Here is a 12,504-nt window from a genome sequence, read left to right as displayed (position 1 = left end):
CCTTGCTGTAAAATCTTACATAGATCTACAACTTACAGAAGCTATGTCCGTAGCCCAGTCATTACTTTCGGTATCAGTGTCTCTTTATCACAAGGAAGGTACACAATCATTTAGATGCAAATGTGGCAAAATGTCCAACAAAAAACTTGCCTTTAAAAAATGCAGGATCCTGCATTTACAAATATTTCTGCCCTTTTCTAATGGTCACTGAATTAAAGTACTTTGCAATATATTCCTTCGTGGTTTGCTAGTTCCTGTTATTATGTCTGACCTGACTCTCTCCACCAAAAATATAGTTTGAACAATCACAGGTGAGCATTCTGCTATATTAACACAAAACCAATTATGTTTTACAATTAAATATTTTCTTATCTTTACCAGTAAAGTAACAAAATTCATTCATTTCAGCCCCTGAATAAACAAAAGAATGGACGATTTTAAGACCGAAGGTCAAAATATATTCAATAAACTTATCTGACCTGTGAATTATCAAAGCACATACAGATATTATTAAAGATACATGCTTTCCAACTTGTCCTTATGAAAAACTAACTATGGTTTCCAAACCTGTTGAACAACTTCATGGTATTCCTCTCCCATTCAGATTAGTGCATACTTCTTCACTTTTATCTACAAATAGCTCTTATCAATGGATGGCCTCAATAAACAGTTTAGTAGTAATTACTGTTTGTCAAGTGTTTGTAGGTGTTTGTATGAGTAAATTTACATTCTTTTCTTTGCAGATTTTATGATCAAGCAGCATTTAACATAAAAACGGATTTGCTTCTGACTAATAAAAACAGAATAAGACACATCATAATTTGAAATACTGTAATGGTGTCCGCCTTGCAAATTAGTTACCTTTGAGATGCAAAGAATATCTCAAAATTTAAACCAGATGTATTTTAAAAACACAGTTTTGCAAAAACATCTTAGCTGTCCTTTGAAAAATATTAAGGTTTGTCGAAACCACAAAGCAGACCGTAGTCTTCCCTTCATGGTTCCACAGAACACTTGAAATTATTTACATTATATGATTAAAGTTTCTAATTTAAAAAAGGGGGGCATAAAATCCCACCAAACATTAGTTTACTAAAAGTTAAGACCAAAATGCACATTGTTGATATTACACATTATATTTTCTCTCTTTTAATGGAAAAAAATCCCCCATTCTTTAAATAGTTTTACATTGCTACTTGCTATTTCATACATTAGGTTTGAGAGACATTTCAAAAGTAAAGATTATTTTTTCAAGGCTCACTCTTACAAAGCTCATTAAAGCAACTGCCAGGAAGAATAGCACCTAAATGGTACATAACAGATCCATCCATTATCCTTACTCCCCCTCATCCATCAACAGAAGGACATGCACAAACCATAACTGCATATATGAAAAACTCTCCTGCAACAGAAGTTAAATGTGCACAGCTTGGAAACCCCCATGTATCAGCATGGAGGAGATTTTATAAACAAACAGTCTTATTAAGTACAAGTAAGTATCTGATTAGATGAGAAAGATTGAGCAACCAAAGTATCATCACTGAAATTCAACCACCAAAGTGTAGGTAAAAGGCACCTATCAGAGTTGTAATTACTGTAAAGGATGTAAGCCTGTACTTGAGCTCAGACAGTACCACATGCAGGGTCCCATCCAGGGCCAACACTCTGGGTTAGTCTCAGCTTGCAGCATCCCACCTGCTGGAGCAGGACTCCCTTCCTGCACGGCTCTCCCAGCCCGTGGCACTGGCAGCAGACCACACTCTGTTAGCAGAGGTCTAATGTCACCCTCTATACTGTGTGGAGCACTGGAGGAAAGCTAGGAAGTTACATATGTAACTCCATATGTTCCTAAAGCAATCCAAGTACAACTGTGCACACTGAAACAGGTGTTTCAAGTTTTGGCAGCACAGCAGATTTATAGCATAATTTGTATTTTAGACACTGACTGGATTCAATTTTAGCCTGAAAGAAATGACTGTAGGCTGTTAAACTTTTCTGTCATGGCCAGCCATGGACTGTCTACCTCAACATCAAACAAATATTTTAAGTCAAGTATAGGAGAATATTTCTAAAGAAAAATAAAACATGTCCATAGCTTCAAAACTCTGTCTCTTAAAACATGTTTTAAAGACATAAAGGTGAAAATAACAACAACATCCAAGTTACATATAAGATCACATTTGAGCCCAAAATCTTAAGAGCTATCCTTCTAAAACAGCATATTATAATGGTTTCTAAAGATTAACACACAGTGAAATGCAGTTAGCAAATTTTAGAAGCATGGTACAAATAACAATAAGCAACTTTTTCTCTCAGTTTATCAAATGCTCTTCTGTAGTATTTGCAAACTAAATATCAAAGCACACTTCAAAATCCACACAACAATAAAATCTAAAAGTTGAACGCAACACGAATATACTATAGTATAATCAAACCAAAATTAATCCATGTTCTTAATCAAAATCTAAGAGAATAGCAAAATAGCATGAAGCAGTAGAAGCAAGAGTTTTGTAAATTCCTAGCTTAGAAATATGAGATATGTGGAAAAACTAACAGTTTTAAAAACAGGCTGTCATGATTTCTAACAGGGTATTGTCTCTGGTAAACTACACAACCGAGAAGCACTTTGTTTTCTTATTACAAAATGCTGATCAGGTCCATAACCCTGAATAGAGAGCTGCATAATGGACAACTGTAATCCAGCACTGCCAATAATGAATGTAGCAGGAGTCAGCACTAGATCCAACACTTTCTGGGAGAAAAAAAACCCTGTATCCTCAGATCTGATATGAAAACACTGCCTAAACACATCATAATCAAATAGTTTAATCTTCTATCACACCAATGCAAGTAGAATACCCCATCTGAAAAGATACTGAACTGCTCTAGACTGCACTGCTCTTTCTAGATTAAGTTTTTACAGCACGACAATACCTATTTGACAATATCCACAGCCAGGTTTTCTTTTCATGTGCATTTCTGCAAGACTTGACATTTACAATACTTACGCATTGCAATAAGGTTTCTTTTCATATCCTTTGTAGTTATTCATGTTCAGAGCCATTTTGCAAACTTCACAGTGGAAACATCCTTTATGCCAGTACTGTAAATAAATGTAAAGTAGAATTACTTATGGTACTGATATTTTGAAAGCAGTGTTAGGGTACTGTAAACATAAAAACACAATTACTTGTCAATATTTTGGCCATGCATTATAGGTCTCTCAACTAAATCAAAATAACTACTTTCACATGAAACCAAAGGTACTTCTGAAACACTGTCAGAAATGTAAATTCTCTGCTAAGGTGAATGCCAAGACCCCTGCATGCTGACCTTGCCAGGATAATTTTAAAGATAACTAAAGCAGGAGTTTGACGTTTTCCCTGTTAAAAAAACAAACAAACAAACAAACAAACAAAAAAAACCATGCCGCTTGCTAAGAATGCAATACTACGCGAGTGCAATCACTAACTAATGTGACGGCTGGCTTTTAGGTACGCCGCACAGACACTAAATTTAGCACATAATACGGCATTTTCCTCCTGTGGCTTCTCCTGCCTCGCCTTGCCTTTCCGGGGACAGTAATTTGGCGCATCTCTCACAGCCTCGCTGTTGTTATTTACGGACCGACCGCGCTGGGCTGGAACCGGTGCTACCGGGGCCACCCCCGCGGGACGGGGCTGCCGCCGCCCGCTGCCCGCGCCGAGCCGCCCATGGCGCCAGGGGCACCCGAAACCCCCCAGCTCGGGGAGGCACGGACAACTACACCCGGGAAAGGGCCGCCTACAACTTCATCCCTCGGGGAGCCGGGGGGGCCGCGGGAGCCGGGCACCGTCATTCCCGGGCGGGCACCGCAGGGCGCCCCGGCCGCTGCGGGCCCCGCTCGCCCCGCGGCAGCGGTGACACGGCGGCTGCCCCCGCCGGCGGTGACAGCGCGGGGGCCGGCGCAGCGGCGGCCCTCGAAACGCTGCATTTGCCACCTGCCGGCTCGCCCCGATGCCCCGCCGGCTCGGCCCTGCCCTGTCCGCCCCGCCGGAGCCGCGGGGAGCGGGACGGGCACGCCCGGGAGGCGCCGTCGCTGCCCTCCCCCGCGCCCCAGCACCTTGTCCAGGCAGTTGACTTTCTCGGTGGGATAGACCACTTTGCCACAGCGGGCGCACTGGGGGTTCATTTTGCGGCTCCTCTGGGGCGGCGGCTCCGGCGGGCGGCGGCGGCCGAGGTTGCGGTGCGGCGGGCTGCGCTGGACGGGGCTGCGGGAGGCCGATCTATCATCCCCTGCCCTGCCGGGGACGCCGGGGGTCCTCAGCGGCTGCGGGCGGGCGAGGAGGTCATCGGCGGCGGCTGTGGAGGAAGCGGCGCTCCAGCTGACTGCGGCTCGGCAGCATGTGCGAGTGGGCGGGCGGGGAGCCGGCGCTGCCGCCCCCGCCGCTCGCCGCCCGCCCCCGCCGCCTCCCCCGTGTGCCTGCGCGCTCGGCTCGCCGCGCCGCGGGCTCCGTGACTCACGCCGAGCCCCGCGCTGCAGCCGCAAGCCAAGCCAAGCCCACCGGCGCGGCCCGCAGCGAGGGGAGGGCAGAAGGGGAGGGCGAGCCCCGCGCCGCAGCCGCCCCGAGCGGGGCGAGATGGCTGCGGGGGGGGACCCGCTACGCCTCTGGGCGCACCTGCCCGGGACTCGCCGGGGCGGGGCCGGCCCCTGCGAAGGGGAGGGAGAGGGAGATGGACATGAGCATGGAGATGGAGAGCGAGATGGAGATGGAGAGCAGCGACGGCGCTGCCGGGGCCGCGGGGAGCTCCCCGAAGTGAGGCCCGAGGCCTGGCCGTGCGCCCGTGGGCACCTGCCGGCCGCGGCCTCCCTCAGCCCCGCAGCCTCCAGCGGGTGCGGAACGCCCGTGCGCTCCCCCAGCCCTGCGGCCCGATGGGTTCTCGGGAGCGGCGTTGCAGCCTGGCCGGGGCTGGGTCTCGCCGGGTCTCACCAGCGGTCCCGAGGGACAGCCGAATCGCTGCCGGAATGGCAAATGACGCTCCTCGGAGCAGGCTTTGGGCAGTCATTTCTGACTTGCTCTGCAGCTCTGTGGAGCGGTACAGATAGAATTCATGCGGGTTTTCTTCGCTGAGGACTTCTTCAACTATCTGGAATATAAACCACGCTGTGAAAAGCACTTAAGCCAATGCAGCGCAGCCTTTTCTGAGGCTTTCTTTCAGTAGTGCAACACTCTGTGTGGCTCACAGCAAGGACAAATTCTGCACATACTTGGGTGTTATTAAGTAATCAGAATGCAGTCAGCTAAACTGGAATAGTTGGCTATAATTCTGCCTTAGCAACCCAACTTTTATTCACTGGCTGTTTAAAGGCACAGGGAGAAACAGTAATTTCGTTGAAATTAATAATATATGTGATTAAATGAGAAACACCTAATCAGGCTTTAAATATTACATGATGGAAGTTGTAAAGCTGCCTCTGCCTCATCTAGCCTGAAACATCTGGCACCCGGTGAAACTCAATGTTGAGATGCTGGCTGCGCTGCAAGCAACAGGAAAGCAGATTTGCAGGTAGTCCTGTAAATGTTTGTTGCCTCCTGTGGCTATCTCCTGCAGTAGCAAATAGACAATGTGCTGACCAGCCCCGTTTCTGTTCCTGTGATCTACATGCTGGTCCTTTTCACAGCCAGTGCTAGCAACCTGCAGTTCTCAAAAATCCTGAAGCAGATCTTTTTCTTCTTGTTGTTGTTAACCAAATTACCTTTGATATGGAATTTAAGATCTGTCTCCTCACTGTTCCTCATTGACAATAGCATGATAATTTTTCACAAATAGTTGGCCTCAGTCTAAGATTTCCCAGACAGAAATAGGTGCACAAACACCCTGCAGTGGCAGTGCAGTGATTCTCATCCTTTGCTACCTCTGTGCTGTACAGATTACCTTACACTCTCTCTTGGGCAGTCTGACTGGCTGTGAACAATGGCTTTTATTCAGGAACTCTGAACGCTAGGCGTCTGAGTATGCTGATAAAGGAAACTCGAATACATGGTTACTCAGTGCTTTCTGTGGGAACTGTTGTTTGGGGATCTAAAATCCCATCTGAGTTGAATTAGGCCCAACACATAGGTAAGCAATCTCCATTCTGCAAAGCCTGCACAGTATGGAGGAGCAGCAAGTCTGTACTGGGGACTGGGATGGAGACTGATTTAAATTAATCTCAAATAGAAAGCAACGAATATATATATTTACTTCTAAGAAAAAAAATCTTCTTAGATGACTTAATTCTTCCCTAGCTTAGATTCTACCAATTGTATGTGAAAAGACTTCATAGCCCATTGGAAATATCTAGAGGCATACAGTTTACGAGAGGCATCAGCACATATGGAATCTTTGAGATAGAGGCTTCATTCCTGGAAGTTCCAGGTTATTAACATCCCAGTTAGAGCCTTCTCATGCAGACAAAAATCATTTGGATATTACTCTCACTCTCAATGTTACAGTGAAATCCCACACCTTACTCTTGAAGGACAAACTTCTATTAACCAAAATATCAACACTAAAATGGAATTGTAACATCAATAAAATACCTGCAGTTGGATCTGAATTGAGTGTTTCAACAGTATGAAAACATTCCAATATTTCTCATTGTTTCAGGATCCTTTTATTAACTTTTTTTAATTTTGTTCAGAAAGGGGTGAAATTAGTGTCTGAATCACGGTCTTTGTTTCCACAGTATGCGTCTCTTCCTCATCATCACAACTTTTTTCTGCTCCTACTGTAGTAGGAGCAGAAAAATGGGTTCTTTTGCTCCATACAAACCAGTAAGAAAGAAAAAATCTGCTTCATCCGTGATAGTGAGAAAGCAGGAAATGTTACTCATCAATAGACTTTCCTTTTTCTGGGTAGGTAATGGTGCAATGGTAAAGTCCAGCAAAGCAAAGTACAACAGCCCTGCTATGCCACTGACTACGGGTGTAAACCAAAGGCTGTGAAGCACAGAGGGACAAAGACCTTGCACTCTAAAGAGCTGCTGCTGCCAGCAGGAAGCCTGTGGTAGGTGGTGGACCTCTAGGCAGGTTCAGGCATTGATTCCCAGCTGGTATCTGTTGCCAAGTTGTCAGTGGCATCCCAAGATTTCAGGCTATTTTACTTCTCTCATCTGGTGCATTTCAGGGCTGTTATCTAGCCTAGATAAGTGTGTGTTTACAAATTACCAACACTTGCAAATAGATGCTTTTTCAGCATGCCTACAGTGGCCAAGTGCAAAATACCTTCTAGGGCAGCTGTGTTATAGAATTAGAAATATTATGACTAGGTAAAATGGTGATTACAAAAGTTCCTATTTCTATGGCATAATGCCCTCATCAATTGCATTTTCTATTTGTTGGTTTGAGAGGAAGGTTTTCAGTGTTCCAATTAGTTTGTTTGGTCGATAAACATACCCATGTGTGCTGCAGAAAAACACCTAAATCATTGTAGTGAGAGGTATTTTCACATGTTGATACTGAATTTTACCTGAGATGGGAAGGCTTCAAAAACCTGTTAAACTAGAAAGTTACCCTGTGTTATTGGAGGTGACTTGGCAACATCTTGAAAGAGACAACTCATAGAGGCTTGTAGGTATCTGAGGTTTCTCTCTAGTTCTTCTAAAAGCTTTCTTGGAGCTTCCTCAGCTTTCTTTCCCACAAAATAGATTCCTTATAATACATCTCCCACAGCTGGAGTCTAGATTTGTTGGAGCAATCAAGTGAGCTTAAAGCATGAAAACAAAGCCTTCTGTCTTGCAAGTCACCATGCATTTCATAAGCCATACATAAAAGCTCAGAGAAAGTGTTTACTTTGTTTGATGATCACATGAAGACATGGTCTTTTCACCCAAATTTCTACAAACTGAGTCTCCTCATGAAGTTATGGTTGTATAAAACCCTATTGAACAAAATAGGAGTTCATGTAAATATAGTGATGTATCTTCTTTCCATGGCAAAGAATGTGACTTTCTTTTCATTGAGAAACATATTTTTGAATTTACATTTTTGGGGAAAAAATAAAGCTGTTAACATTTACATTTGATGCCCCCCATACAGTGTTATCATTCAGTCATTTTTCTGGAATAAATTTGCCAATATGTACGTAGACTCTGCTGGACTGTTTTAAAAATAGTGTTTGGTGTATTTCACTGATTTTTCATAGTTGGTCTGTTCTTTAAACATGTATAAAAGGTGGCATAACTGGCAAATGAAGATAATGTACTAAAATACTATCTTATTGTTGTAATAAGCTGTTGTAACATTTGGGTACTAGTTCTAGCAGATAATAGGCGTTGTGTCATGTTTAAGTGGAAGGATGATCTCACAGATCTCCCTGCATGGAGAATTGCAGATGAAGTCTCTAAGCAGTACTGCAGTACAGATAAATAATACTGGGAGAGGTTTTGTGAAATTCTGTGGCTGTCCTACGTTATGTAGGAAGGGAAAACATTAAACCAAAACATTCGTTGGCGCAGGAATTGGCAGTCAAATTTTTGTCCTTTTCTGTTTGAGCTTAGGTTTAGCCACTTAGAAGAAGAAACTGCATGGTTACGTTTCAAATAGAAACAATGTAACTTTAATGTGACCTTGTTTAGAGCGGCCCAGGGTGCTGTTAGAGAAACGCGCTTTTAAATTGTCTGCTGTGAAAGGGTAATTTATGCTTTCCCATGCAAGGACTGGTGGAAGTCTGTTTTCGACTTCAGCCATAGAAAAGCTTCCTACCAAAACCAAAACAAACCCAACAATGGTTAGACTTTGTTATTTTGTGCAATATGATCCAAAATTCACTCTGCAGTGGAATCTCAATGTGCATTTTCAGAATTACTCAGTCCTTAGCTGCTCAGATTAATCTAATAGGGCAATGAAATACTGGAACAAAAGTGGTCTTTCAATCAGCAACAGTCTTTTCTGTTCTCAGGCTCTTCTTGCTTCACTCAAAAATCATGCAAACTGAATGCTGCATCCCACGGCAGCTGTATGCTTAACAAATATATAAAAACATGATAATGACAAGTCAGTGTGATTTATAGGATCATGGAATGTGTGGAAGGGACCCATCAGATGATCAAATTCAACTCCTGGCCCTGTGCAGGACACCCCAAGGATCCCACCATGTGCCTGAGAGCATTGGCCAAACACTTCAGCTCAAATAGGTTCGGTGTTGTCACCACTTCCCTGGGAACCTTGTTTCAGTGCTCAACCACCCTCTGGATGGACTACAGAATTGCCTGGAAGAAGGGGCTCTTATTCTCTTAGTGATAATGTTGCAGTGGAAATTTCTATTCTTTTATGTATGGGGGCAAGATTTTGCCTTATCAGTTGGAAGTTTCAGGATTCCTGAATTATAATTTTACTTCATGTTATGAAAAAAACTTAGTAAAAATGGGCCAGTTACTTGAATTATGCTGAGCAGAAAGTTGTTACTTAGCTCGTTTGGTTTTGTTTGACCTTAGAGAATAGCTGATTTATGGGCAAAAAGTAAATTGAGGACTTCATTCAGGTGCAAGTCTTGTTACCTTTGGTCATATGTATGTGTTTTTAAAAAGCACCTGGCATTAATTAAGCATATAGTCCCTGTCATTCAGGTGCACAAAGCAGGTGGAGTTCTGTGGACAGTACACAAGGTGTTTTGAGAATTTGGCAGTGCATGCTTGAGTGTCAGCTGCTCTGGCAGGCATACCCAGAGAGGGAGGCACGTCAACACACAGAGAAAGCTGTCACCATCCATCCAATACCCTGTGGGTTGTGTCTTCAGTGACTTGGGAATGTAGAAACAGTCAGCCTGACCCTTCAGGCTGTTCAGGGTTCAATAATGTATTCTAACATCAGAGGCTGGGGTGCTGCACACCCTTCACATTAAACCTGCATGTCCCAGAGTGCTCCTCACTGCCAGGGCTGGGCTGGTCCCAGTGCCTCAGGGCAGCCATTCAGTCCATCATTCCACTTAACAGATCCAAAACAGTGCTTGCATAGAGAGCAGTCTGAAATCTGGAAGCCTCCAAATCAAATTTCCACATTCAGTGACAGAGCTTAAAATATATATACATTATTAGAAATTTTTTTATTTTTATAATCCCCTCCTCTTTGTTACAGTCACTGTATTTTTTCAACCCAGTTACAGCTCAGAGGATTTTCTAGACACATAAATAAATATCTTTGGTTTATGTATATTGCATTGAATGTGTTAAGAATTTTTTTATCAGCTCTGTTGTTATGTCCCTTCCTAGTCAGAAAAACATAATGCTACCATGTTTTGCAAGAATAAAAACAAGTTTTTAAAAATAAGAATTAGGGGGGATTTAAAGTCTACATATTTTGCTTGATAAATTAACTATTTGTCATCAAGTAATTTGTACAGGAATGGAAAGCTATCATAAGAGCTCATGGAGAAGCTGAAGAAATTGTCTTCTGTCAGCCCTATATTCTGTGCCAAGAATTAAAACTAGTTGCTTTATCTCAATTCAAAGAGATTTTCAAAAACTTTATCACTACAGACAACAAATCCAAAACAGGCAAAAGTCTCTATGTTGAACTAAGGCTAAGGAAGGACAGAATGTTAATTATTCATTCTGTTTTAATAGCTATTACTATTACTAAAGCTACTTGGTTTTGCTTATGAAGATTAAACAGAACGAAAATGTTATTAATTGCGGATATTGTTCATTGCTCTATGTTTAGCCTGAGAATAAAACCGGAATTTAGAGATAGAGTTAGGGTCCTAAACAATTTTAAAACCTAATGAGAGGGTTCTGGTAGCTTTGAATAAAAGAAAACAATGCCATCATTCATACTCTTGTCTATGCAACCACTTTCCCATTATTTCCAAAAATAGTAGTTGAGTAGCTTCCTGCCTAAATAAACAGTTCACGTAGATAGAACTTGGGCTGTAAAGCTTTTTAAAATAAGGTTTCCTTTATTTGAAGCTGAACAACATAGTGAAATACAGGAAGGGTTGGGCTGTGATTGGACTGGATTCTTTAAGTTAATGTTTTAGAAGGTTACGTGACCAGCTCAGAATAACTAAATGCACTCACTCTGTGCATGGCCTGGAAGGGTCACAGAGAACATGCTCCCACCACTGCCAGGAGAAATAGCCTCTTGTAATAAAGATACATAATCATTAACAAGCTTAGCTCTGGCCTTCAGAGGAATCTGAGTTTCCAACCCTTCTAGAAAGATTTTTAAATTCTGCCTTCCCAGTGCAGACCTGACAAATCTCACACATCAAGAGGGAGCCTCACACGTTTAGCTCCCAAACTCCCTCCCCTGCAGCTCGCCCTGTTTCACACTCATTTGCAGCCCTGTGCCACGGCTGCTGTCCCATTCTGCCAGGCACAGCTGGGTGGCCCCGGCAGCAGCCAGCCAAACAGTCCCAGCTTTTGGGGGTATCGGGAAACCATCAGCAAAGAGGAGCAGGATGCACCATGCAGCATGGCTGCATTTCTGAAAAGAACAATGGATTCCAGGAGAATTCCTGGAAATACTGGCAAAATCCCTTTTGAGAAAGTAAGAAGTAAAATCTCCTCATAGCTCAATGTAAGCATTTTTCCATATGTGTTAATGTTTTAAGTTTTCTGTTTTGAACACAGTGACTACGAGTTCTAAGGCTATTAAATAATGTATTACAAACTTTTAAAATTATAATCTATAAATAAACAAATTTTAAAAATACAAATCAGACACACTACAGGTTTAGGTCAGGAGGACAATGAGTGGTGATATTCTTCTCCCAGCAATTACTTGGCTTCTGTAGCACCATTCCTGGTGCTGGGCTTGCAGAATATGCTAATAGAGTAAGAGAAAAGATGGATTCACCTTCCTGAACATACCTGGACGTAAACTGCTAAAAGCACAACAATAGTACCTTTAGGAAAGCCCATCTCATTTTGAGCTCAGATCAGACATTTTGAAGATGTGACTAAATTTTTCTTTATACCTGAATTTTTATAAACAGATCTTCAAATGATAGAAAGAATGGGAACAGACAGCCAAGACAGAGACCCAGACTTCACCCTCATCACTCTATGGCTCTCTGTGACCCGAAGGGCACCTTTTGTGGCTTGGTGCTCTGCTGCTTTCACTGAAAAGCCATGAAAAATAACTTGGAAGCAAAGTGTCCTCTCTCCAACATCTTTTGGGTTGTACTTTCATAGGCTTCTTTACTGGGCACAGAACAAGTTCTTATTTTAAACATCTTCCTAAACACAGAACTATCATATGGGGTTATATAAGCCTGAAATAGGGAACTACACAATTTATTTCTGTTGTTTGTTTTAAATTAAGTAAAACTGCAGTAGAAAATTAATAATCCATGGAAGGTTTTCAAATATCTTGACTGTTTTAACTGATATGGTTGTGCAATGACTAGAAATTGTTGTGCATATTTTATTAAATATATTTCATCTTTTTAATCTGAACCTATTATTTTTATTTCTTTCCTCTTTGCATGACACAACATAGGAAATAGCAGACCCAATGTTACTGTCACAGAAAAGATGCA

The 12,504-nt window shown here is 42.5% G+C and overlaps 1 protein-coding gene across 2 annotated transcripts in view; it reads right to left on the bottom strand.

Moving 5' to 3' along the window:
* NEBL (nebulette) overlaps positions 1–4,552 on the bottom strand; it is a 244,546-nt gene extending 239,994 nt beyond the window's left edge. The window contains exons 1-2 of one of the 2 annotated variants that reach the window (XM_036379158.2): positions 4,103–4,552; positions 3,009–3,103 (exon numbers count right to left, since the gene is read on the bottom strand). In XM_036379158.2, the coding sequence (XP_036235051.1) occupies positions 3,009–3,103; positions 4,103–4,171 (164 nt within the window). In that variant the 5' untranslated portion in view covers positions 4,172–4,552. The remainder of the gene's footprint in view (positions 1–3,008; positions 3,104–4,102) is intronic. The other variant, XM_036379157.2, reaches the window with a different exon arrangement.
* Between the last annotated feature and the right edge of the window lie 7,952 nt (positions 4,553–12,504).

This window comes from Molothrus ater, chromosome 1 (genome assembly GCF_012460135.2).
Source record: "Molothrus ater isolate BHLD 08-10-18 breed brown headed cowbird chromosome 1, BPBGC_Mater_1.1, whole genome shotgun sequence".
NCBI classification, from domain to species: domain Eukaryota; kingdom Metazoa; phylum Chordata; class Aves; order Passeriformes; family Icteridae; genus Molothrus; species Molothrus ater.
The sequence above is the reverse complement of the archived record's forward strand: the minus strand, read 5'-3'. Positions and strand labels throughout refer to the sequence as shown.